General features: G+C 25.0%; 8 protein-coding genes across 8 annotated transcripts; 4 read left to right on the top strand and 4 right to left on the bottom strand.

Annotated features, from left to right (window-relative positions):
• Positions 1 to 88: 88 nt before the first annotated feature.
• On the bottom strand, positions 89 to 3453 carry T551_03587 (uncharacterized protein; the record flags this gene model as incomplete). Its single annotated transcript, XM_018375850.1, has 8 exons — positions 89 to 294; positions 338 to 571; positions 615 to 769; positions 816 to 967; positions 1016 to 1808; positions 1850 to 2851; positions 2899 to 2956; positions 3000 to 3453. 8 exons carry the CDS (start codon positions 3451 to 3453, stop codon positions 89 to 91), a joined length of 3054 nt encoding a protein of 1017 aa, XP_018227991.1.
• Positions 3454 to 4404: 951 nt separating this feature from the next.
• T551_03586 (uncharacterized protein) lies at positions 4405 to 5374 on the top strand (the record flags this gene model as incomplete). The annotated part of the gene is made up of 3 exons (XM_018375849.1): positions 4405 to 4531; positions 4576 to 5177; positions 5225 to 5374. The coding sequence occupies 3 exons, from the start codon at positions 4405 to 4407 to the stop codon at positions 5372 to 5374; spliced, it is 879 nt and encodes a 292-aa protein (XP_018227990.1).
• A 119-nt stretch (positions 5375 to 5493) lies between these two features.
• On the top strand, positions 5494 to 6797 carry T551_03585 (uncharacterized protein). The gene is made up of 3 exons (XM_018375848.1): positions 5494 to 5735; positions 5778 to 6075; positions 6117 to 6797. The coding sequence occupies exons 1-3, from the start codon at positions 5542 to 5544 to the stop codon at positions 6780 to 6782; spliced, it is 1158 nt and encodes a 385-aa protein (XP_018227989.1). The 5' UTR covers positions 5494 to 5541; the 3' UTR covers positions 6783 to 6797.
• Positions 6798 to 7138: 341 nt separating this feature from the next.
• T551_03584 (uncharacterized protein) lies at positions 7139 to 12108 on the top strand (the record flags this gene model as incomplete). Its single annotated transcript, XM_018375847.1, has 16 exons — positions 7139 to 7323; positions 7368 to 7764; positions 7805 to 8060; positions 8104 to 8412; positions 8453 to 8556; positions 8609 to 8778; positions 8823 to 9294; positions 9336 to 9568; positions 9611 to 9777; positions 9822 to 10159; positions 10201 to 10310; positions 10357 to 10542; positions 10585 to 10784; positions 10830 to 11231; positions 11273 to 11418; positions 11461 to 12108. The coding sequence occupies exons 2-16, from the start codon at positions 7738 to 7740 to the stop codon at positions 12106 to 12108; spliced, it is 3768 nt and encodes a 1255-aa protein (XP_018227988.1). The 5' UTR covers positions 7139 to 7323; positions 7368 to 7737.
• Positions 12109 to 12172: 64 nt separating this feature from the next.
• Positions 12173 to 17348, bottom strand: T551_03583 (uncharacterized protein; the record flags this gene model as incomplete). The annotated part of the gene is made up of 10 exons (XM_018375846.1): positions 12173 to 12329; positions 12372 to 13513; positions 13559 to 14106; positions 14157 to 14587; positions 14630 to 15105; positions 15144 to 16148; positions 16194 to 16387; positions 16425 to 16533; positions 16578 to 16712; positions 16755 to 17348. The coding sequence occupies 10 exons, from the start codon at positions 17346 to 17348 to the stop codon at positions 12173 to 12175; spliced, it is 4791 nt and encodes a 1596-aa protein (XP_018227987.1).
• Positions 17349 to 17648: 300 nt separating this feature from the next.
• T551_03582 (phosphatidylinositol phospholipase C) lies at positions 17649 to 20689 on the bottom strand (the record flags this gene model as incomplete). Its single annotated transcript, XM_018375845.1, has 10 exons — positions 17649 to 17737; positions 17785 to 18079; positions 18127 to 18275; positions 18323 to 18532; positions 18578 to 18803; positions 18844 to 19078; positions 19121 to 19172; positions 19216 to 19483; positions 19526 to 20076; positions 20125 to 20689. 10 exons carry the CDS (start codon positions 20687 to 20689, stop codon positions 17649 to 17651), a joined length of 2640 nt encoding a protein of 879 aa, XP_018227986.1.
• A 473-nt stretch (positions 20690 to 21162) lies between these two features.
• T551_03581 (snoRNA-binding rRNA-processing protein IMP4) lies at positions 21163 to 22203 on the bottom strand (the record flags this gene model as incomplete). Its single annotated transcript, XM_018375844.1, has 6 exons — positions 21163 to 21268; positions 21314 to 21385; positions 21432 to 21450; positions 21496 to 21670; positions 21713 to 21766; positions 21811 to 22203. 6 exons carry the CDS (start codon positions 22201 to 22203, stop codon positions 21163 to 21165), a joined length of 819 nt encoding a protein of 272 aa, XP_018227985.1.
• A 250-nt stretch (positions 22204 to 22453) lies between these two features.
• T551_03580 (uncharacterized protein) lies at positions 22454 to 26043 on the top strand (the record flags this gene model as incomplete). The annotated part of the gene is made up of 11 exons (XM_018375843.1): positions 22454 to 22746; positions 22792 to 23022; positions 23069 to 23625; positions 23673 to 23901; positions 23947 to 24034; positions 24081 to 24206; positions 24249 to 24473; positions 24524 to 24698; positions 24744 to 25044; positions 25088 to 25309; positions 25353 to 26043. The coding sequence occupies 11 exons, from the start codon at positions 22454 to 22456 to the stop codon at positions 26041 to 26043; spliced, it is 3138 nt and encodes a 1045-aa protein (XP_018227984.1).
• Between the last annotated feature and the right edge of the window lie 450 nt (positions 26044 to 26493).

Below are 26493 nucleotides of genomic sequence, written 5' to 3'. Positions count from 1 at the left end.
GCTTTTAAGATCAATAATACTTTATTTTAAAAGCATTTGTATTTAAAAATCAAAAATAATTTTAAAAAAAAAAACATAACCATTTAAATTATACAAGATACTCTTTCGTTATAAATTTATGCTTAAGCGCTTTTTCAGGAGTTAAACGATCTTCTGGGTTCCATAATAAACATTGAGACAAAAAATCGAGAAAAACTATATCATTACATTTGACTGCTTGAGAAAGTGTTTTCGAAGAAGGAGATCTTCGCTTCCCTTTTGAAAATATAGTAGAATGAGGATTTCCTAAAGAATCTAAAAAAATAAGTAATATTTCTAAATAAAAGAATTATTATACCAAAAAATATTTTTTTCCGGGTACTTTTTTCTATCAAACAACTTTCAGGAAAACCAAGAACTTCCATTATACATGCAAGTTGTTCATGTTCATCTTCTCCTGGAAATATAGGATGTCCGGTATATAATTCTGCTAAAATACAACCTAAACTCCATATATCAATTGATATTCCATAATCTAGACCTAAAATAACTTCGGGAGATCTATAAAATCTGGATTGAATATATGTATAAACTAAAAAACATAAATTTATATTTTAATTATAGATAAATTTTACTTTTTTCATTTTCAAAACAGCTACTTCCGAAATCAATTATCTTAATATTAGGTTTAAGTTCTGAACATAATAAAATATTTTCTGGTTTTAAATCACAATGAATAATTCCATGTTCTTTAAAAAAAACTAAATTTTGAAGCAATTGTTTTGTAAAACTAAAACTATAAGAATATATAATTTTTTAATAAAACAGTAACAAACCATCTGATCATTGAAAGAGAAAATCCTTTAAAGCCATTTATTCTTATTAACTCATATAAGTTCAAATCTAACAATTCCATAACAATACATAAATGTTCACGAAAATAAAAATGGTCAATATATTTTATAAAAGAATAACTATCATTTGGGTCCTGATATGCTTTGATTACTATAAATATATATATATGTTCAATATTTACCCATTTAGATAATTGTTTAAGTATTTTTATTTCAGTCAATGCTTGAACATGAAATCTTTTTTTATTACGAATAATTTTAATGGCAACTGCCTGTCCTGTTTTATGATCGAAACATTTAACAACTTGACCAAAACTTCCTTTACCAAGAATGCTGCAAATTTCATAACGATAAGCAATATGATCACCTATAATAACAACATAATCTCCTCTATCATCATCACATCCAGAATTATTATCACAAAAATGAGTAGAAAAATCATTTTTTTTTACTTTTGGACGACCAATAAAATAAATAGATCCTATATAATCATTAATTTCACCAATTTCATAAAGGGTTAATGATGAATAATGAAATGATTTAATATCATTAAAATCTATAAGACTTCCTTTTTTTCCTAATTTTATATTTTTATCATTATATAAAAAATCTGAAAGTCTTTCATCTTTTTGAAACTTTTGTTTTTTAAATTTCAATTTACAAAACTCGTCTTTTATTATATCATTATCAAAATCATCAATATATAATGTATTAGGATTTAGTTTCAATTTTGTTATATTTTCATCTGATTCAACATTGTATGAAGATTGAACTTTAGAATTCTGTTTTAATGGATAACATAATTCCTTGTCAGAACTTAAAGCAACTTCTTTAGGAGGTATTTTAAATATTTCATGTAATGAATCAAACACTGGTGTTACTTTTAATAAATCTAACTTCGGAAGAGGGGATATATTGCCTGTTTTTGTTTTTTTTTCTAAACATTTATGATTAGATTTCAATTTAGGTAAAAAACTAATTTAAGTTAAAAACAATTGAAAAATAGATAAAATAACCTTCTAGTTTGAACTTTTTTTGAGAAATTAATATTCTTAGAATTACAATATGAATTTGATTGTCCTTGAGAGATATTTTTATTATTATATTCCATATGAACGTCTTTAGAAAAATGTACCTTCAAACCTTCAGAAGGAAGAGGGATTTGTGTATGAATAGAATGTCCATTTTTTACATCTTTATTTTTCTTGAAACTAAGCCTTGATAAAGTAGATGATCTGGATAATGATTTTGGCAAAAATTTAGAAGTATTCTTTTCGCATTTATTTTCACATGAAATAGTAGAAGTATTTTTTTTAATCGTTGATGTTAACGAATCAGAAATATTTAATGGAAAAACATTAACAGTTTTAAAATTATCCTGTCGGCATTTTGATTTCGTATTAAACTTTTTTTTTGAAAGTGTGTAAAAGTTTTCACTAATATTTTTTTGAATAGATTCAAGACTCATAGATGAAGCATTTCCATTTTCAAGAATTTGCATTTTAGGATTTTTAGAATTAAGAATATTTTTAGATGTTGGATAGATAGTAGAAACATTATCTGAAATGACCTTTTTTTGCGATATTAAAGGTAATTTTGTTTGAATATTTTCTATAGAATATGAAATATCCGTATTTTTACTGTTTAAAGATGAACTACTTGTTTTTTTGATACAGCAAAGTTTAGATGATATTATTTTAGTACTTAAACCAGATGTTCCCCGAATATGACGGTATTTCAAAGATTTGATTATAGATGACTTAGTGTTTTGTAATTGAGCCTGCATATTAACTTTATTGTCTGATGGAGCCATAACTTGAGGAAATAAATTAGGATTTTCTATTAAATGAAAAGAATCTGAATTAACTGATTTTTTAAAATCCGTATCTGAAATAGTTGAACTTTTTAAAGAATTATGAAGACTTGGGCTAAAGATTTCTATACAATTTTCAGTATCGCTTGTAGCAGAAGATTTACAAGATTCATTTAAAGTTGTATGCAATATGTTATGTTTTATGCTATTTTTTATTAGAAATCTAAACAATGCTATAATCTAAATAACTACCTATCATTTTCTTGAGTATACTCCTTTAAAAAGCTTACTTCCTCAATAAGGATATTATCTTTAAGTTATTTTAGTAATATTAGCTAAATATAAAATACTACCTTTATAATCATTTGCAGAATAACAATCAACAATAGAAGAAAATGATAATAAACTAGAATCTATTGTACCATCTTCTAAGTTTATATTTTTCTGTAATAACTTAGTTTTCGACGTGTTATTAATTTCAAGGTCATTGTTTAAAAGATGAATATTGAGCCATTCATGTTCATTTAATTGACTATCATAACTTTTATCCAAATTCTTCAATAATAAAATTTCATCTGAAGAAAAACTTGTTTCTATTTTTGATAAATCTTTTAATATTGATTCTTCTGGTAATTTTTTTGTTTTTTCAGAATTTAAATGCAATTTTTTTAACTGTTCATTAATATTATTCGAATCAAAGGAGGCCGTTCCTTCAAGGCTTTTCAATATTGTTTCTTCTGAATCATAAACGTCAAAAACTAATTTATTCAAGTTGTATGTATATAAAGAATTTTGAGATGTACTCATTTGATATAAAAAGAATTTCTTAAAAATATCATAAAAAGAATAAATCTAAACAATTTCTAAAAGAAAAGACACCTATCATCTTAAACTTTTTCTTCTCTTGATCATAGTTTTATTTATAAAATAATTTTAAGATTGATAGACGTAAACATACGTGGAATCGTTAGATATGAATTACTCCATCTACAAAAAATTTAATATAAAAAAGCTAATATAAAAAGATTTCAATATCAAGTTTCTTATGTTTAATGTTAACTTATTAAATATAAATTTATAGGCTATATAAAATAATATAGAAAATAGTAATTATGAAGATGGGAAAAATAAAACAAAGATAAATTGAACGAAAATTTGAACTCTTTTTCATCTCTCGTACTACAAAACAAAGTGTTTTATGTATATTTTTATTAATTGGATGAAAATAATTCTCAGAAAGGGTTAACCCTAATTGCAAAAATTTATTAGCGATGAGACGGTTGATTTGAGTTCTATTTAATATTTTTTAAAAATGGTAAGAAAACATTAAGAATTGTAATAAATACGATCAATTTTGTAAGATTTTGCTATGCTTTTTTAAGTATAAATGCTTGGTTTGAAAAGGGATTTGAGTAAATAAGATAATGTAAAATGATTAAGAAGTGTTATTCTTATAAATTATTTTTAAAAAAAATTAATTAAGAAAAGGTAAGAAAAAGACACTTGATTTGCAAAGAAGAGTGTGAATGATGTGTATTTAAAAAAATAGTCTGATCAAAAGTTTGTATTATATTATGAATTGAGTTATACTGAATGTCTTTCGTCCCTATCTGACACTCTTTTGCAATACTTTTGTTTTTTAGTTGCTAACTGTTTCTTAGAGCAATAAGTGGTTGATTGTTTTTATTGCATTTTGAATGATTTATTATTTATTAAAGGATTCTTTTATAAAGATGCTTATATTTATTTTAGGCTTTTATGAAACAAGTCAAAAATAAAGCTTATTTTAGTCGGTATCAGACTAAATATCGCCGGCGGCGTGAGGGGAAAACAGACTATTATGCACGTAAGAGGCTTGTTATGCAGGCAAAAAATAAATACAATAGTAAGCTATTTATTCGTTTATTCGTTTTCTGAAAAATTGTACAGCCCCTAAATATCGTCTTGTTGTGAGATTTACTAATAAAGATATTATATGTCAAATTGTTTATGCTAGAGTTCAGGGGGATTTTGTGTTTACTTCAGCATATTCTCATGAATTGCCAAACTATGGTATTAAACATGGATTAACGAATTGGTCTGCTGCATATGCTACTGGATTGTTAGTTGCCAGAAGGGCCTTAACAAAATTAGGGCTTGCTGATAAATATGAAGGAGTAGTGGATCCTGATGGAACAGTGTCAGTTACAGAGCCAATTGATGGTTGTCCACGTCCTTTTAAAGTGTTTTTAGATGTTGGTTTGAAGCGTACATCAACAGGAAGTAGGGTTTTTGCCGCATTAAAAGGTGCTAGTGATGGAGGTATTAATATTCCTCATTCAGAAAGTCGTTTTCCTGGCTATGATATTGAAACCAAAGAATTAGATCCAGAAGTCCTTCGAAAATATATTTTTGGAGGGCATGTTTCTGAATATATGAGCATGCTTTTAGAAGATGACGAAGAAAGATATAAAAAACAATTTTCTGGTTTAATTTCTGATGGTATCGATTGTGATCAACTTGAAGAGTTGTATGCTGAAGCACATCGCAAGGTTTTTTCTATTTGTTTAACATAATTAGAAAGTGACTGATTTTCTAGATTCGGGAAAATCCAATGTTAGCTCATAAAGAAAACAAAAGAGATTATAAGGCAGAATATTCTATTTATAAAAAACCAAAAATTTCATCTGAAGAAAAACGTCAAAAAGTTCAAGAAAAACTTCATAAAAAAATGGAAACTGAATCATGATATACATGTTGGGTTTTTAAAGGAAATCCAACATTTAAGTATATATATATATATAGTTTATATGTTTTTTGCTATAATTTATTTTTAAATTTAATTTAAAAAAAACGTTCAGTCTTGCATAAATCCTTATCGAACCTTATGATTAAACCTAGACAAATTATTTAGAGATGGAGGATAAGTCGTCTAACCCTTCAACTACAATTCAAGATGCATTTGTATCAGCGATAGCATCATCTCTTGCTTTAAACTCACCAAAAGGAGATAATCTTTCACCCCAAATTACACTTAATGATGAAGAATCTATTCCAACTCCTTTTTCTTTGCATATTTTGACGCAAAACTTTAGAAAACTCTCTTCTAGGTAATTACTATTGGATAATATTCACATTATTTAATAGTCTAGAGTTGGGATTATATTTCAAACTCGAGACATATTAGCATCAATATTTCAATGGGAAATTCCTTCCAAAACGCTTTCTTTTATGTGTATATATACGATAATATGTATAAATCCATCTTTGGTTCTTGTAATTCCAACAACAGTATTTATTTTTGGGCTTCTTTTGCCATCTTATGAAGCTCGTTATCCTGATTCTAACTCATCTTTTTTAAATAAGGAAATTATGCTTGCTAAAAAGTCTCAAACAAATGGAAAGAATGCTGAAGGTAGAGATTTTACTATTGATATGAGAAATATTCAAGTAATTCATTATATTTTTAATATCATTACTAAATATAAAAGAATTCTATGTCTGATTATACACGTTTTTACGATACAATATCAAATTTTCTTCTAAAATACACTAGTTTTCATGATGAAAAAGTAAGTTCAACAGTTTTTTTTTTGTGTGTCGTTATATCTCTTTTTTTAATATTATTTTCTCACTGGATACCTTTGCGTTTAATATTTCTCTTACTTGGTTGGGCTTTAATTTTATCTAGAAATGTTAATATACAGAAAGCAGTTAAAGTTTTAATTGAAGAATATAAAAAAAATCAGTTAAAACATTCAAGTTTTTTTTTGAATTACGATTTTATATACAATTGGATAGATTATAACTATATACCCCCTGAAATTCCAAAGAAAATCATTTTTGTCGAAATATTTGAATTTACATTAAAAACAGATCAAGAGAATGGGAAAATTACATATTATTCATCAAATCCTTATGCATTACCACCTAACAAAGAATCTACACCAGCAGAAGAAGGATTAAGAGAGTTATTATATGATGATTCTTCTATTACGGGAAGTATGAGTTGTGTTCAGCCTCCAGATGGCTATAAATTTGAGAAAAATAGTTATTGGAAATTTGATACTAGTAATTTAGAAAATTTGCGTTTTAATTCAAATCATAAAGATTGGTCCAGACGGCGACTTACAAGAGAAGTAGTAATATCAAGATAAATCGATTGATTTTTTGTTTTTTTTATAGATTTTTAATGATTATATTTTTAAAACCTTAAATTTATTTATTATTTTTAAACTTTCAAAATTTTATATTTAAAAAATATTATTCATATTAAATATTTTTAAAATGTCATTTTTTATCTAGAATAACTATTTAAAATTTATAAGTTTTTTGAAATATTATATATTAATATTTATACTTTTATCGACTAGGATCTTTCCAATGTAATTCTTGATTTTTGTATGTTTCAGTTTTTTTTGCAAACAAATGTTTATTTATACTTAAGAGATGCTGTCTATTTCTTTGGAAAGTAGAAGATTACTTTATTGTTATAAATTTAATTTATTTATAGAATATACCTGTAGTTAGTACTCAAGACCTTGCTCATTTTTTAAGAAGTAAATCAGAAGCATTAGGAGAACAGTTAAAAACAGCATATGATCTTTTAGAAGGACGTATAAATGTATATTTTATTCAAAAAGAAGGATTTCTTTTAAATTGGATCTTGGATAAACTTAAAGAAGTTAAACTAAATAAGTATTTAAATGAAATATTTTAAATAAAATACTAATTAATCTTAGTTTAGAATCTATAACTATTCTTCCGAAATTATGGGATTTTTTAAATATCGTTTTGAAATCTCAAAATCTCTTAATAGAATCTAAATGTTTTAGCTTTCAAAAGCATTCATTTACAGCTCTTCTCTCTATATCATTCTCATTAGTTACAGAGGCTCCAGATAAAGAGCAAGTTTTATTATTAATTTCTTCAATTCAAAAAAATTTGGAATATATTTTATCTGAAGAAACACTTTCTTTATTTATTCGAGGATCATTTGATACTACTACTACAATTTTGGCAAATTTTTTTTATTGTATCAGAAATTTAAATCTTTCTAATAATACAATATCTAATTTAGGATACCAGATTCTCAAAATATGGAAGAATTCTATGTATGGTTTTGAGAATTTTAAAAATGTTTGTAACATATATATAAATTATTAAATTAACAAATTAGGTCTCTGAAATAGTTGCTTCTAGAATTTTGCCCTATGTTTGTTATATCGTTGGAAAAAATGATGCTCCATCATGGATTAATGATTTGTTTTCTATTATTCTTCATAAAACTTTATTTTCTCCTGAATCATTAATTAATTATATAAATTTTCAAACTTCAAATTCTGAATCTAAAAGTATGATCTCAAAAGTATCTAATTTGGAATTATTTCTTGACTGTCTATTAAAGAACTTAACAGATATTTCTTATCATTCTAGTAATTTTTTTTTTTTTTGATATAAGATTAATAAAAAGCGTAGATGTTTTATTGTCTCTTCCAAAACTTTTAGAGATTGCACAAAACTCTCTTGGTTGTAATTCAATATATTCGAAGGTAAAAATTAATTTAAATTCATCAAAAATGGCACGTCTTACTGATATGTTTCTTTCTGAAATACTAAAATTGGCAATTAAGTTATCTGCAGAAGATGCTTTAAAATATTTAACTATTTCAGATATTTTAGAGCTTTCGAAAAATATTGGTGGTTATCATAAATTATTCGTTGTATTAGAACAACAAATGCTTGAAATATTAGAGAAATCTTTTTCTTTAATTAAAGATCGAGAAGGTATGTTTCAGATCTATAAATTTATTTTTAATTTTTTAAGACAATATAATAACAATTGGATGGAAATTATTATACAATCTTTTAAAAATTGATTCCGAATTAATCTTGCCATATAATGAACAGTTATGGTTAAGTCTTTGTGAGGTAAAAATTTTATTACAATTAATAATTGTCTTTAACTTTTGCTATTTTAAAGGTTGATATTACATCTGAATATTCAAAAATATGTTTCAAGGTGATAAGAATATTCGTAAATAACTACAAATCACATAGAAATTTACACAAATTTATAAATGATTGGATAAAATTTTTAAAATTTCCACTTAACAATGACTGTATATTACTTAGTGATGAAATTTTGACTATGTAGGAAGAAAATATAAATATATTAAAATTTAATTAGATTATAGAGTTATGGAATTAACTAATAATCTTTCATTAAATCAAATAAGGACAATAATTGATGATATTTTGAAAGAAAATAATTTTAAAGTGCTGGAAAAACCGATATATTTGAATCAAAAAAATGATTTGTTTTCAAAACATTTATCTTCTTTAAATATTTCAAAAAATAAAGTGAAAAGTTCATTTTTTGTTTTTTATCCTTTACTTTCTATAATACAAGAGTCAGTTGATATTTCAATAATTCGAGATATTTCAAAAGATTTAGTTAAATTATATGAATCTATTCTAATCAAAGTTTTTTCAAACATTTCTTTTTTTTTTAATGATCCTGGCATATATTTGATATTTAGAATTCATTATAAAGCAATGCAGTTATCTTATGAATATATATCACTTACAGATCCGTATAAAACTTTAGAATATATTAAGTCTATAACAATGTTTAAAGGACTCGAATCTAAAATAACTTTTTATACGGTATATTATTCTAATATATTTATGTATTTTTAAATATTTAGATCTTATGTCAACTAGTTTATATGCAATATTTTGACCAATGTGCCTCAGAAGAATTTAAGACTAAAGATCTTTTATCACTAACGGATTTGGTTTTAGATCATATACTATTTTATCTTGAAAATGCCTCTATTAATTCTTTTTGGAAAGCTGGAAAAATACAGCTAATAAATAGTACTAATATAAGCATAGCATATATTTATATAATAAATAATCAATGGTTATATTTAATAAAGTATTACAACTTCATTTACGAAAAAATATTAACATATATTAGTAAATTGTCTTTTTTTGATAAAATTAGAAAAATTATGAATTTTCTTTTAAAATATAGTATTCAAAATACTTCAGGAGATTCTGATATAAATGAAATGTTAACATTTTCAAATTTGTGGTATATTTACTTATCTAATGCTGAAATTTATGAATTGGATTTATTTAGAGGTATATATTATAAATAGTGCAATTAATTTTGATTTTTGATATAGATGCATCTCTATTTGTATTAATGGATTATATTTTCTCTAATAAGATTGATAAATTATTATTATTAAATAATATAGAATCTTATTGTAATAAAAAAATGCATAAAAGCTTTAAGACAAAAATAAATAATTTTGATATTTTAGAATTTAAAAAACTTATTAAATACATACAAATAATTCCTATTAATTGTATAGAAGATTCAACAAAAGAAAAGTTATTAGATTTTTTATTTTACAAAGATTTTCAATTTACTACTAAACAATGTTTGATAGATATAGTAATCGAAAATCGTAAGTTACTATATAGAATAATGGTAACAACAAATACATTAAATTCAATGGTAAGATTTTAAAAAATATTTATATTTCTAAATAATTATAGTTATATAATATTTTTCCTCTAATATATTTATATCTTAGTTTAGATAATATTAAAGTAAAGAATGAGTCTTTGAATATTATTTCTAATTTAATATCTAAAGAAATACTTAGGTATTTTATTTTAATACATTGAAATTATAATAATTTAATAAAATAGAAAAAAGATATTTTCTGATAATTTTCTTATTAATAAGCTAGTCGAAGTTATTGAAAATTATCATGTGGACTTATTTGATTATTATCATAAGTTTTTATATCAGCAAATTGAATATGAGTTTTATATACCTGGAATTATTCAATTAATTTTAATTTTATCTTTCGAAATTCAAGATGGATTTAAATAGTATTTAAATTTTCATTTTTTTATTTTATTAATCAATTTTAGTTCTAATCATAATTTATTTAAAAAAAAAATTACTCAATTGATAAAATTTTATTTCAAAGCTATTAAAAAATGTTTAAAAATATTATTGCAATTTTTTCAAAAAAATGATTTGAGTTTTGAAAAAATACTAAACTCAGTATATTTATTTCAGTTTTTTTTTCAATTATCTTTTTCAGTTTCTTTTAAAATTCATGACAAAGGTATACTAAATTTATTTTTTAATATTTCCAAATTAATATTTTAAGATCTTTTAAAACAACTTATATTTTTCATATCTAAAGTATGTTTTTACTATGAAAATATAAATAGTCATTTACATAAAAAATCTCAAGATTTACTTCTGTTTTTATTAAAAACTTACTGTAATAAAGCCGAAAATTATGATGATATATTAGAAATATGTGTAGCTTTAATAGCTATTTTCAAGAATATGCAGTTATCTTATACAGATGAATTTAAAATATCTAATTATTCTAATTTTCAGTCTTTATCTATTTATTATTTCATTCAAAAAAGATTACAAAGTTTAGAATTTCAAGATTTCAAAAAGATATGTACGATACTATCATGTAGTTTTTGGGAAACAGAAAATATTAATATGGTAGCAAATATTTTGTCTGCAATTTTGTTAATCAGAATAGAAAAAGGTTATTCTACTATTATTAGTTTTTCCATTTAAATATTTTAGAAAATAAGCTACGAGAAAAATATTCAGAATATTTAGAATTATTTCAAACAACTATTTTTCGTTTGATTTTAATTGCTAAAAGAACAACGGATTTAGAAGTATTATATAATTTTATAAATTTATTTAATATCCTTTTACTTAAAAAGGTATGTATATGAAATTAAATGATTTTTTTCTAAAAAAATAAGTCATATTTTTCACTTCAAAATTTAGATCAACTTTTTGTTATAATAGTTAAATCTTTATCACCTTTTTCTCTTCTTAAAACGTCTTCAGATATTACTATTGATGATATTTGTGAAGGTTTTTGCAAAATGATATCTTTAATAATAAAAAAAAATTATAAAAGATTGTCTAAACGTTATCATTTACTTACTATTTGTTTTCAATCATTATTACATTTATTTTTCTATAAGAATATGGATACTAAAATGATTAAAAATAGTATTTTTCAAAGAAGACCTAGTTGGATTTTACCCTCTTCATCATGTTCTATATCTTCTGTTAAAATCTATTCAGATACTTTATTATCTTGGATTAAAACTTTACATTTAAATAAAGATAAGAAATTAAATTTAGGTTTATCTAAAACATCTGAAAAAACTATTTCAAAATATCTTTTATGGATTATAATTGAATATATTAAATTATTATTATACTGTTCTATAAATAAAGAGGTTAAGGATATCCTTACATTGTTAATAATGGAAATTTTTAAAGTACTCTCTAAATATGAATTTGAAATGATAAATAATACATTAGATAATCATGGTAAGATTATCTTTAAAAAACTATATGATGATTATATACAGTATGATAAATGGAATGAAAGATAGTATGAATTATTAATGAATATAAAAAAAATATTTGTAATATAAAATAATTTGTTTAAAATTCCGGTCAATGACTTTGTAGAAAATTACATAATTCTCTTAGTTTCTCTGATATATAACTAATAAATTTTTCGGATGAAATTGCATCATTGTCAGATTCAGATGATTTTGCTGCTATCAAATGATCCATTTCTGTTACTGGCATAATTAATATAGCTAAATATCTAAAGCAATTAATGATTAATAGAAAATAAAATATTATATACTTGGGATGTGAAAGTAAATATGTGATAGATTCTAGTAACTCTGTTTTATTAAATAAATAGTCGCTACTATAATTTTTTTCCATATGTAGAATATCAAATATCATTACCAATAAAAAAGTCTCTTCTATAATCAAACTAGTAACAACAACAGGTCTATTCCAATTTCCAAAAGCAGTTTGTATTTGTACACTATAAATTTTTAAGAAACCTAATATTTCTGTAGAAATTCGACTCCCAACATAACGAAGTAAATTAAGAACAATAGGTAAAATACCACGAACCCATAATTGATATAAATTTAAAGAAATAGGTCCTGTATTAGAATTTTGTAAATGTGTATCTCTTTTCTGAATCTGATGGCATATAGACGCATCAATGAGCATGTTTAATAAACCATAAATAACAAGTTGTTCTGATAATGATGGAATTGATGAAAATACATATAAAAATAAAAGACTTGCTTCTGCAAAAAGATAACTATCTTGATTTTTTTTAATAGGATCAATATTAGAAAAAAAAGTTATAATTGACTGAAAATTATCATGTTGAAACATTGATGCGCTTATAGTATCATATAACGCTTCAATTCCTTGAATATCAAAAATTTCCTCGGCAATAGCAGCGAATAGCATAATATCTGATGGAAATATAGAAGTGGGTGTTTCTAACGCCTTTGAAAATAATTTAGAAGCCCCTCGTGTTAAAACGAGGTCAGATAAACCTATTAAAATAGGAAATATTATATAATTTTCAATACGATCCTCTGACGAATTAATTCCATGTAAACATATATATATTATTTTTAATATTGTACGCGTATATTGTGAGTTTTTAGTACCAATTGAAAGCAAGAAATTTGCTTCTACTGAACTTATTGCTTTCCATGCATGTAATAAAATTGTAGAAAAATATTTCCCTAAATTAAATTTAGATTTAATTGTTTGAAGATGCATTGTAAGAAATAATGATAATTCTGCTCTTTCACATGCAATTGACATTATAATTGAAGGATCAATATTTTCTTCTGAATTTGCTTTTAATGCGGTTATAATAACATTAACATAAGTTTTAAGATTTTCTGCTTCTAAAGATTTAGGATGGAAAATAACTGAACAAAGAAAAATCCATGCTCGTAAAAGCATCTATCAAAATAAATCATAATTTTACTTTAAGTAAATAAAAATTACCACTTGAGCATCTAAAAGAGATAAATTCAAGTTTGCTTCTCTCATTTCGCTTAAATATGCAAATGATACATTATTATTCCCTAAAATAATATTCGTTATATCTAAATTGTAAAAATATTTATCACCATATAATGGAGATTTAATAATTCCACTATTTTTAAAAGAAATTAAAGATTGATCAGGATACGTTCTTTCAAAGTTCTTTTTTAGATTTGAGTGAAGTGAAACACGATATCCACTTATACTTAAAATATAATTTGAATAAGAATCGAGCTTATTTAACAAGATTTTTTTAAAATCTGTTTCTAAGATAGCTGATTGAGTTTGAGATTGTGAATATATTTCTGCTATACAAATTTGCACTGAAAAAGTAATAATAGAAATTTTGTAGCACATATTAGTTAAATCTTCTGAAAAATTTGATTTTAAATTACTAATAGAATCTATTAAAATCAAAATTTCTGACCAAAATTTGTTATCTTTGAACTCTAATGGGACAACTGAAGCCCAATAATTTTGAGCATTAGCAATAAATTCAAGAAAAGATGCTATTCTCTATTAATTCTTTTTTAAAAAAAAAAAAAAATAAAAATTATACCTATATATATTGGATTTGATATAGTATTAAGATTATTTATTTTATACAACTCAAGAATTGCTAATTTAAATAATGATGTATTTGACTTTTCCTGGTTAAAATTATTTTGTTGAAAAGTAGTGCTCCCTGTTAAAAGAAGAATAGCTAATCCTTGTTGTTGAAACTTCATAACAGCACTGGAAAATTTCCAAACATGAACTTTAACATTTTGATCGATAATTGGATTAGAAATAATATATTTAAGATTTTCTATAAAAACAGTAGTATAGTCTGAAAGATAAGCTAATAAAGGTAATTCTTGAGATGAAGAAGATATTAGATCTGTAACTAATTGCAATATGGGAATATGGTATTGCTGAGAAAATGATAAGAAATGTAATATTGCCGGAAGTTTTTGAAATAGTTGTCTTTCCAGTGCAGACAAAGGATATCTAATTTCAAATTAGATAAAAATGATAAAATAAAAAAATTACTTCATTTTCTCACGAATTCTGATAAGACAAATTATAAAATTAATTGTTTGTTTCACCCATTGTTTATAAATATTTGCATTATGTTTGTCTTTAAAAACTTTCCATAAAGTATATAAACATTTAGAATTTGGATTTTGAGAAAGAAATTTATCCACAATAAATTCTGCCAAAGACCCAACTAAACTTACAATAGGAGAATTTTGACAACGGGTATCCAAACTATATTTAAATTCGAGAATTCTTAAAAACAATGAAGTTATAATAAATCCTATATCATATTTCTGAAATAAAGAAATATATCTCCATTCAATAAAACTCTCAAATATTTCGTAACTGTATTTAATGGCTATCGTTAAGTAATTAGTTTGAAAGTTTTGAAAATTATGTTGATGAATAGTAGTTGAAATATATTTTTCTACTAAAATTTTTAAAAGATTTAAAAAGGATATTTGAACAGAATAATCAGCAAGAATGGCCTAATTTCATAAGAGAGAATATTTATAAAAGAAAATACCTCAGTGGAAGAAAAAATATTTGAAAGAAACCCTGAATTTCCATTTTTGTTTAATAAATTTAATTTAAAAACATCTAACCAATTTTCAGAAAATCGAATGGCTTCACTCAAAAAATTAATAGAAACACTTATTAAGTTAAGACGCACAGATTGAGAAATTTCATTAAGTTGAAAAGATAAAGAACATATTTCTCTTACTATTCCTACAATATCTCCCTGATCTATTAATTCAGATGACATATCAATAATAAGTTGTTTTCCTAAATCATTATCAGACTTTAAAATATTGGTCATAATTAGAATAATTTCAATAATAATTTCTTGATCCTTTATAAATAATCTATCGATTAAGCTTACTTCTAGTATTTTTCCTAGAAATCCCCATGCAGAATATGTATAATTCCACATGATTACCGGTGGAGAAATATCATAAGATATAATTCTACCTAAACTATCCTTAGGAATTATTATATCATTAGAATTATTAAATGTTTTTGCTGAAAAAATTTTTAAGTCATCACTTAATTTAACAAAAGTTCCACTAACTTCTTCTAATATATCATAACCTTTGAACCCAATAGGAGTTATTTGTGTAAATGTTGAGATATTTTTTAAAAAATCATACGTTGATTTATAATCTGAAGAAACTGATTTACATATACGAATCATAGAAAAAAAATCATAAGGAAATCTTGTTCTTGCAGAATGAAGCAAACGCATAATAATATCATCTGACCAAAATGCATGAGCCAAATCAAGATTTGAATAATTATTTTCTTCATGAATTTTAATAAAACAATTTACTACACTATCTGAAAATTTAACATAGCTTAATATCCTTCTGAAAAGTTCTTTTAAAACCATTTTATATGTAGTAATGCAGATATCATCACTAAAAGAAAAAGATGAAATCATTTTACCAATCATTCCAAGAACATTATGTTTTAATGAGATATCAATAAGATATCTAGATGTTTCGAATGAATTATTAGGAAAAATTTTGTCCTATAAAAAACTAAATAAAATTTAAAACTAATTTATTTTTTTAACCTGAATTAATTGATATTCTTTAATAGATTCTTGTCTTTCTGTAATATCAATAAAAAGTTCATGCAAAATTATACCCCAAGCTATTATTACAGGTGACCAGATGAAATTATTTACTAATTTTACAATAGTATCATGGACTTCGAGAAATGTGTCAGGTGAACTATAAAAAATATTATCATATAAAAGTTCATTTGCTAAAAACTAAGTTAAACCAATTAAAAAAAGAAATACTCATACATATATTTAAATCACGACTGGGTCTTATTATTTCAATAGAAATAATAAGTGATAAAGAAACAATTCGCTGTAACATGTTAATTTCATCGTTGCTATTATATATCTTATTTTGTTAATTCAGAGCTATATTATATAGTATTAATATACTTCCTTCTTGTTTAGAAAATAGTGAGATTCTTTCATTAATCGAAACCAATTAATAACAATTTCTAAAGTACATGGTGTTTTATAATAAATTAAAATAAAAATAAGTCTAAGTAATTCAAATTGTATTTTAAGTAACTAAAAATTATAAATATATTATGTAAGTATTAGAAAACATACGTTTGTTGACCAAAAAGTTATATTAAATTCTTCTGATATAAATGAAGGAGGAACATATTTTTCAATAGTTTCAATGATTTTTATAAAATTAATAACAAAATTTTGTTCTTCAAATTCTGAAATAAAAATTTTTGACAGTTCATAATATGGATGCTTTTCATCTGCACTAAAACGAAATATATTCATTATAAATCTAATCATAAATTGTTTTTCAAACATGTAAGTATTCATTATATAATCTAGATCAACATCCTGAATAGGAATGAAGAATAGTTTCTGACATATAGAAATAATTCGTGAACATTTAGATGTATGAATGTTTAAAACTTTTGCAAAATACTCGATTTTTTCATGATCTTTAATTAAAGTTGTAAATTCCCCATAAATATCTAAGAAATCCTCAGATATATTATATTCTGATTTTTTTGAGATATTCCCTTGATTAATAAGATACTTTTTAATATTTTTTATTTTTTTTATAAATATTTCTTTTAAAATTTCAATTGGTATAGAAATTGATGAATTTTCAATAATATCAACAAAAGATTTAAAAGTTCTAAATTTAGATAAATCAATTATAAGCTGAATTAACATTTCTTACATTAAAGGTTCATTTATATTAGAATCAGCATTTTCAAAAGAACTCATCTCAGAATTCTTTAAAACGTTTAAGTTTCGAAATATAATTGAAAATTCAAAATTTAAATTGCAAAAAAGTTTTTTGTATAAGATCAACCAGTACCTTATTTATAAATATTGACAATATAAAAAATAGATATTTTTAATTTCATGCTTTTGGATACAAAATATAAGTTTATATAAAATTTAACACGATTTTTAAAAATTAAAAATGATTAAATTTGAATTATATTTTTAAATGTTATTTTTAACTTTTTAAAAAATTTTATATTTATAATTTATAAAAAGATTAGAAAATAAATATTTTTCTCCATATTGATCATTCAAAGGTACATGTTTATAACCTACTAATCATTAAAATTAAATATATAAAATAAATATAAAATATTACCTGGAAGTAAGAGATTTAATCTTAAGCAATATGTTGCTATTAATATATCATCCAAAGAATAAGGCGAATTGTCATTATAAATGTTAAATCGTAAAAAAACAAAATCTAATTGAAATTGATCTATTATAGTCGTAAAAGTTTCATTCCAAATAGGTTTATAACCATTATCATAAAGTGTACAGGTTCTCCAAAATTTTCGATCATTATTTAACATTATAAATTCTATTTCAACATATGGATTTAAAATATTATATTTAAAATCTTTAGTTCTAGGAAGCTGTTGAGCAGATATTATCTATAAATAAATTAACAAATGTCATATACGCTTATATAAACAAAAACCTTTATGTCTAATTGAATTTTTTTGGAATTAGAGATTATATTAGATTCATTATATTTTACATCTGTCATACGAAGATATAACGGTTTCAATATGTATCCATATCTATCATTACCAGAAAACATAGCATCATTTATTTGTATCCCAAGATCTAATTATAAAAATCAAATAAATAATAAATAATATAATGAAGTTTACCATTAGTCTGCCAATTTAAAGCAACCATTTGTACACCTTTTTGCCAATATTGCTGAGGTTCAAAATTTGTAGAATTAATTCGTGTAAAATTAGGATATAACCTCATAAGATACTTAACATTATGTTTTTCTAATTGAGTTTTAGAATTTTTAATAATATTATTGAAACTTTTTTCTGAGAATGAAAATATATGTGTAAATATTTTAGATTCTTTTAAATATAAATATTTAATATTCAGTAATAACTTATATGTACCTGGAAGAGAAAAATTGTGGAATTTAATACTTTTAATATAAACTGAAAGATTTGAAAGAGGTTCGATAATTTTCCCAGAATTTTTTTTATGAGATCTTGTTTTATATTTTTTTATATTTATAAGATCCATATCAATGTCAGACGAACCTGTAGTATCTGTAGTAGTGCTATTTGATGTGTCTGGTCCAAAAACATCCAAATTATTGTATTTGGAATTTTGCTTAACCTTAGGAGATTAGATAATTCTAAAATAAATTTTATTTTACTTTTAAAAGAATTTTATATTTTAAGTCCATCGGTGATGGTAATACTTTAGAATCAGTAGCTATTAATGATGTTATTAACATTTCGCCAAGTAGTTCTTTCAGTATTGAAATCATTAGATATTGTTGAGAAAAAGAGCAATGAATTTCAAGTGAAAGAATTAAAGGATAAGGAGAAACGATAAATGCATATTTTGCAATTGTAGAAATAACATCATAAAATAATATTTTGGTTGTACTAATATCAATTAATTTATAGTAAAGAAAAAATAATTCATACAAACAATGACCATGATATACTAGTGGACCATCAGGACCATCCCAACAATCAACTGTTTATAAAATTAACAAATATATATATTGATTTTTTTATACTTTCTATGCATCTACATCCTCTTTGCAGTACCTTAATATATCCTTCTATACTACTTTCTCCACCAAATTGTTTACCTAGCAAATATGTATTATGACTTGAAGAGATATAATATTCGTTTAGAGGGCGAGACATATCTGTATTAGAAGTAATTATCAATGGATTTTTATCTGAAAATAAAAATGACGTAAAATTTTCAATAGACATAAGATTACTTTGCTTATCTGAGAATTTTTCAAATATTTCTTTATTAACTAAAATATCACTAAACTTCAAAATATAAGTTTATAGTTTTTATATTTTTTCTATCACCTCTTGTTCATTTATTAAAAATAATTGAAATTCCTCAAAATTTAAAAAGTCTTTATTGGATTTAGCATAAGTTTTAAATAAATTGTTGATTTCTTGACGTTCTTTTAATAATTTAAGGAACTTCTGAAACTGGGAAAAGTTCAATTCTCCAACTAAATACGTATCTATCTCGTTAAAGGTATTTCTTAAATATTCCTTAGATGCATTAACATGAAGCTTTTTACATAATTTTTCGATGTCTTCAAACTGAATAGAATCATTTTTTTTAATTAATTCCCAATGTTTTTCAAGCCAACCATCAAACTTTTCTCCCATAAGTCCAAGTTTTCCCATCATTTCTATTCTATATTGTTGAGTTTTTTTTAAAAGAATTACCCATTGCTGTCTAAGTTCTGATGTTGGTGCTATTAAATGTAATATTTTTAATTTATGGTTAACAAGACAAATAATACTAAACCACTTATCTTCATAGTCTACTTCAACTTTCAGCTGCTCTCTATAATTACGAGAATCATGACCAACACGAATGTCTTGAATATCATCAACAGAAACTATGTTAGCATTTTAATTAAAGTATTATATACAAAAGAATACTTTACTTGTTTTAGATAAACTTCCTCTAAACGTAATTATACCATTTTTGATATCCAAAGAAAATATTACTTTTTTTATTTTTCTCCTTGTCACTTTCAACATCAATGTACCTTGTTGTATGGGTTTTAAGGTAAAGAATTGTAAATCTATTCGCTCAGATAGAAAACTTTGAGTAGACAAAACCCCTTCTTTACACACTATTGGTCCTGTAAATGAATCAAAAGATAACTTTTCTATTGAGTAATTTTTTAAACTTTTTTGTAGAAATAAAGATTCAAATAATATTGTAATAAAATTATAAAAATTAATATTTTTTTTAAAACATTTGAAATTATCTGCAAATGTATGAGCTGAAGTCAACGATTGTATCAATAGTGTGTTGCAACTCATTTGCTTTTGTTTAGAATTAAATGAAATATATTTATGTTTTTTAGTAAATATATGACCTAAAATTTTGATATTTTGACTAATTATGTCTAATTTATATAATTTTGAAAATCTTAAAAATAAATTTTTATTTTTGGCCTTTTTTATTCTGTTGTGAAATAAATAATCTTTTTCATCTGGCATTTTTAAAATAACTATTGATTTTTTTAAAGTCTAATACTATGAGAGTTCCCATGAAAGTTTAAAAGAGTTTATTCCTTAGTTTTCTGTTAAAGAAAATTAGAAATATTATTGTTTTTTTTTTTTAAAAAATTATTAAAATTCTGATTACATTTAAATCGAAAGTTTTTTATCATATAAATCTAAATTAATAAAAGTGAATTAACTGTAAAGATGAATAATTTAGAATATATTTAGACAATGATTGTATTAGAGTTACTGTAAATATTTCGAAATATAAATTATATTTAATACTTGTAAAGTATTTTTATTTTAAAAGTTTATATCAAATAGCCACTCTTCAAAAAAGAATATTAAAAAAATCCTATTTTTCTAAAGTTGATCACAAATATAACTAATGTTGGATAAATTGCAAAATTTTATATTGTTAAAAAATTGATTTTTAAAATACACAAAGTCTGATTATATTACAAGAATTAAGTATCGGAAAGAACATATGATTTATGTCTTTGATAAGGTTTTAAACGCCATTCTATATCTGCGGTAGGCATATCTATAGTACCTAATTTGATTTCATATAAACTATAAAAATCAAGTTTTGAATGAAGTTTATATTAATACACTTACTGCATTTCTAATCGGGGTCCCACTTCAACGAGCTCAATATTTTTTGAATCGGTTCTTAGATAAACATGGTGTCTAGTATGATTAACAATTTATTAAAAAAATAAATAAAATCAAGTACCTTAGGCTTATATAATCTTCTTCATTGAATTAGTAATAAACTAAGAGAAACAGATTCAACTAACCTTGATTTGCAAATGTTATAACACGATGACTATTTTCTTTTGGACTTGGAGGAAAAAGAGCTTTTAAAACATTTTTTACACGTAATCCCAACTTTGATGTCAAATTCAACATAATCAGCCTTGGATAGCTTTCTGACACATTTCCTATATTTGGTATATCATGTCGAAGAATCACCTGCACCAATTACTACTCATTTGATATAAATTACTGTCATACATTATGAAGTGTAAATGACACTGTAGGGCCATAAGGAAAATGACTTATAATAAGCTAAGAAATCTTTAAACCCCAACAAAAAACCCAAGATCGCTTACACAGTCAGGAACACCACGTGTTTCATGCAAAATAATCAAATCTGTTATATCATTTGATCGGCATGCTGCTACTATATCGTTAATAACATAGTTTCCTCTGTTGATTCTCCGTGAATTTGGAATCAAAAGCTTGATCTCTTTTGCAAATTGTGACAATTTAGTACTTGGTTCACGAGATGTTGTAATCAGTATTTTGGGCTCCCGTTCTCCCAGATTCCCATACTCATCATCCATACGGTTTAACTCTTCTTCATCCATTCCTTCATCAAATTTATAATCCTTTCTAAGCTGTGCATCGTCTCGTATATCTGATGGAAGTGATTTGCCCTTTTCCAGTGATTCTTTCAATAAACGTCTTTTTTCTCGTAATTGTGCTTCATTTTTTTGTTGCATCCGCTCATATAAATATTGCCGTCTTTGTCTAACTATTTTCCGTTGCTTTCTTGGTTTCAATAACGGTTTATTCTCTTAATTTACTTACCATTCTTCCTTATTATATATATAATTTTTTCATTTTATTTCTTATCAGACTGATTTTTCAGATTTTTGAAAAAATCGTTATTTTTAAGCTATAAAAAACGTCAGAGACACTAGACTTAATAAATCTGCACAATTTGTCCATATTTTATCATTCAAACACGATATGAATGATGGTTTCCGCCGTATTGATTCTCAGTTTTATGCTATGTCAGATACAGAAGATACAGCATCTGTTTTATCACAAACTTTGACAGAGTCAACTCAGGCACAAGATTATGGAGGCAAAGATAGAGAATTTGATGAGGAATATGATGATAAAGATGAAGAGAAGAGTGTTGTAGATGGTATTTCTTTAAAAAGTCTGAATTTAGAGGAAGGACATACAGAGATACGTGATGTGTATGAAGAGAACAAAGAAACGATGGCAGAAGAAAGTCTTCCAGACTGGGCATGCAGGTAGTATTTCAGTATATATGAGTGTATTTATGTTTTTATTTTTAGTTATTGTGGGATTCATACGCCTAGTTCTGTTTTAAAATGTTTAACGTGTGACAAATGGTTTTGTAATTCACGTGGAAACACAAGCAGTAGTCATATTGTGAAACATCTTGTAAGAGCACGGCATAAGGATGTTATGCTCCACCATAATAGTCCTTTGGGTGAAACGATTTTGGAGTGTTATAATTGTGGAATTAAAAATGTATTTCTTTTGGGGTTTATTCCGGCAAAAAGGTATGAATGATTGGAATTGTGATGTAGCTGATGTTATTTTTCCTAGTGATACGGTTGTGGTTTTACTTTGTCGCCAGCCGTGTGCATCGGCCCAAAGTTCTAAAGATATGAATTGGGATACTTCACAATGGCAGCCTCTTATTGATGACCGTAGTTTTCTTCCATGGTTAGTTTCAATACCTACAGAGCATGAAGTCCTACGAGCAAGACAAATTACTTCTTATCAGATTAATAAATTGGAAGATTTGTGGAAAGAAAATTCTAAAGCGACACTCCAGGACCTTGAAAAGCCTGGAATCGATGATGAGCCTGTTCCAGTGCTTTTGAGATATGAAGATGCATACCAATATCAGAATATTTTTGGCCCTCTTGTAAAAATAGAAGCTGACTATGATAAGAAAGTTAAAGAATCTCAGACACAGGATGGTATAGTTGTGCGCTGGGATATAGGATTAAATCAGAAATATGTTGCGTATTTTAGGATTAAGGTTCTAGAAGCAGGTGATTTAAAGGTTGCAGTTGGCGATGAAATGCGTTTAAGATATCTTGGAGAATTACGAAATCATTGGGAGAGTATTGGTTATGTTATTAAAATACCTAATAGTTAGTATTTTCAGTTGTATAAAAATGTGACTCTAATTTCCTGGTAGATATTTCGGATGAAGTTGGTCTTGAGCTTAAAAAAAGTGACAAGATTCAAACAGATTGTACTCACAATTTCTCCATTGATTATGTTTGGAAAAGTACTAGTTTTGACAGAATGCAAACAGCATTAAAGCAGCTTGCAATTAACGAAGCTAGTGTTAGTGGATATATATATCATAAGCTTCTAGGGCATGATATTGCTCCATTAGTATTAAAGACACAAATGCCTAAACGGTAAATTATTATTATTATTGTTTGAAATTTCTAATTTTCATAAAGATTTTCTAGTCCTGGGCTTCCTGAACTTAATGTAAGTCAGGTTTATGCTGTGCGTAGTGTTCTTCAAAAACCTCTGTCTCTTATTCAGGTAAATATATGGATAGATAAATATTTAATTGTCTAACTCTCATTAGGGTCCTCCTGGGACAGGTAAAACAGTAACTTCAGCTACTATTGTATATCATCTTGCAAAAATGAATTCAGGTCAGGTTTTGGTTTGTGCTCCATCAAACGTTGCAGTAGATCAACTTTGCAAAAAGGTTTATTATTTATTTAAAAGATTGTTATATTGATTGTTTTAGATTCATCAAACTGGTCTTAAAGTAGTAAGGGTATCTGCAAAATCTAGAGAAGATTTAGAGTCTCCTGTTGCTTCTTTGACTTTGCACGAGCAAGTCCGAAATAATGATACAAATACAGAATTGCAGAAATTAATTCAGTTGAGAGATGAACTTGGTGAATTAAGTTCCCAAGATGAGAAGAAGTATAAAGCTTTAGTTAAAATGTGCGAAAAAGAAATTTTATCGGTAAAAAAAACCTTTTTATAATATTACTGATATTTATTTAATTAATTTAGAATGCGGATGTAATATGTGCTACCTGTGTTGGTTGTGGTGATCCTCGTTTATCTAAATTCAAATTTCGTACAGTTTTAATTGATGAAGCAACTCAAGCAACAGAACCGGAATGCATGATTCCCCTGGTTATGGGTTGTAAGCAAGTGGTTCTTGTAGGAGACCATCAACAACTTGGTTAGTTTTTTTTTTTTTTAATAATTATTTTTTAAATTATTAAAGGGCCTGTAATCATGAATAAAAAGGCAGCAAAAGCAGGACTTCAACAATCACTTTTTGAAAGATTGGTTGTTTTAGGAATTTCACCAATTAGACTTACTGTTCAATATAGAATGCACCCTTGTTTAAGTGAGTTTCCAAGTAATATGTTTTATGAGGGGACTCTACAGAATGGTGTTAGTAAAAATGAAAGACTTCGCAAAAATGTTGATTTTCCATGGCCTGTAAATGATACACCTATGATGTTTCATATGAGTCTTGGTCAAGAAGAAATCTCTTCTAGTGGAACTTCTTACCTTAATAGGTATTTTTATTTTTATTTAAAATTATTACTTATATATTATCAGAACAGAAGCTTCAAATTGTGAAAAGATTGTAGTAAAGTTTTTTAAAGCTGGTGTAAAATTTTCACAAATTGGTATTATTACACCCTATGAAGGACAAAGATCATACATTGTTTCATCAATGCAACAGAGTGGTTCTCTACGGAAAGATTTATATAAGGAAATTGAAGTAGCTAGCGTTGATGCATTTCAAGGGAGAGAAAAGGATTATATTATTGTCTCTTGGTAAATTTTGTTGTTTTTATTATTATTTATTAAATATATTTAGTGTTCGCTCTAACGAACATCAAGGGATTGGTTTTCTAAGTGATCCAAGAAGACTTAATGTTGCTCTTACTAGGGCTAAATATGGTGTAGTTATATTAGGTAATCCCAAAGTATTAAGTAAACATCCTCTTTGGTATCACTTATTGCTTCATTATAAAGAAAAAAATTGTCTTGTTGAAGGACCATTAAATAATTTGCAAGTTTCTATGATTCATTTTCCTAAACCAAAAACTGATTATCGTGGAACTCAGCGACATCCAATGATGCATAATCGTTCATCATATAAACCAACTCGAGTACCTACTTCTGATTCTATACCTAATAATTCGTCAATAATAGGAAGTATTCCAAATCATATTGATTCTTACACTTCCCAAAATATTACTGGATTTAATGCTAACTATTCAAATATATTTTCTGGTGGTAGTTTTTTGGCAAGTTTAGATAATTGGCCCGCTTTACCTGTTTGTAAAACAAATTATAGAATGGTTTCTCATTCACAAGTTGATCGGATTATTGGTCAAAAAATATCTTCTGGACAAAATTCTGAATCAGAAGTAATATTTGATGAGCTTGAGGATTATAAAGTTCATAGAGAAAATTATCATGTTGGCGGTACTCCTATTTATAGGGGGAATGATGATGATGCGCGAGGCTTACTAGTTGAACATACTGTTCAAACAGGGACTTAAACATTAATGATTAATTATATAAATTTAACATTGAAATTTGAGTTTTATCTCAGACAAAAGATTTTAGTGACTAATTATACAAATTCGATATAATCAAAGTCGTTTAAATTAGTGGATATTTTAAATTTTAACCAGAGTTTAATCATGTCAGAATTTTGACCATAAAATTTTAAAAATATCATAGATATTTCTAATGGTCATTTTTTTATATTTCTCTAAAATTCTTATTGCTCATTTAGTCCTTGCTTGTATTATTTGTTTAATATATACTTTTTTAAAATTTTTATTTAATTTATATTTTTTATATTTCTCAAATTTAATCATATTATCTAAAATAATGGGTGATTAGAGTGTTTTTTTAATACGGTCTTAGCATAAATCTTAAATTTAAGGTTATCTTAAAATATTTAATTTTTATTTTTTAAATCATAATTTGAAAATAAATTAAGC

Source organism: Pneumocystis jirovecii, assembly GCF_001477535.1.
Source record: "Pneumocystis jirovecii RU7 chromosome Unknown supercont1.18, whole genome shotgun sequence".
In the NCBI taxonomy this organism is placed as follows: domain Eukaryota; kingdom Fungi; phylum Ascomycota; class Pneumocystomycetes; order Pneumocystales; family Pneumocystaceae; genus Pneumocystis; species Pneumocystis jirovecii.
Note: the sequence above shows the minus strand (reverse complement) of the source record. Positions and strands in the feature narration are given on the sequence as shown.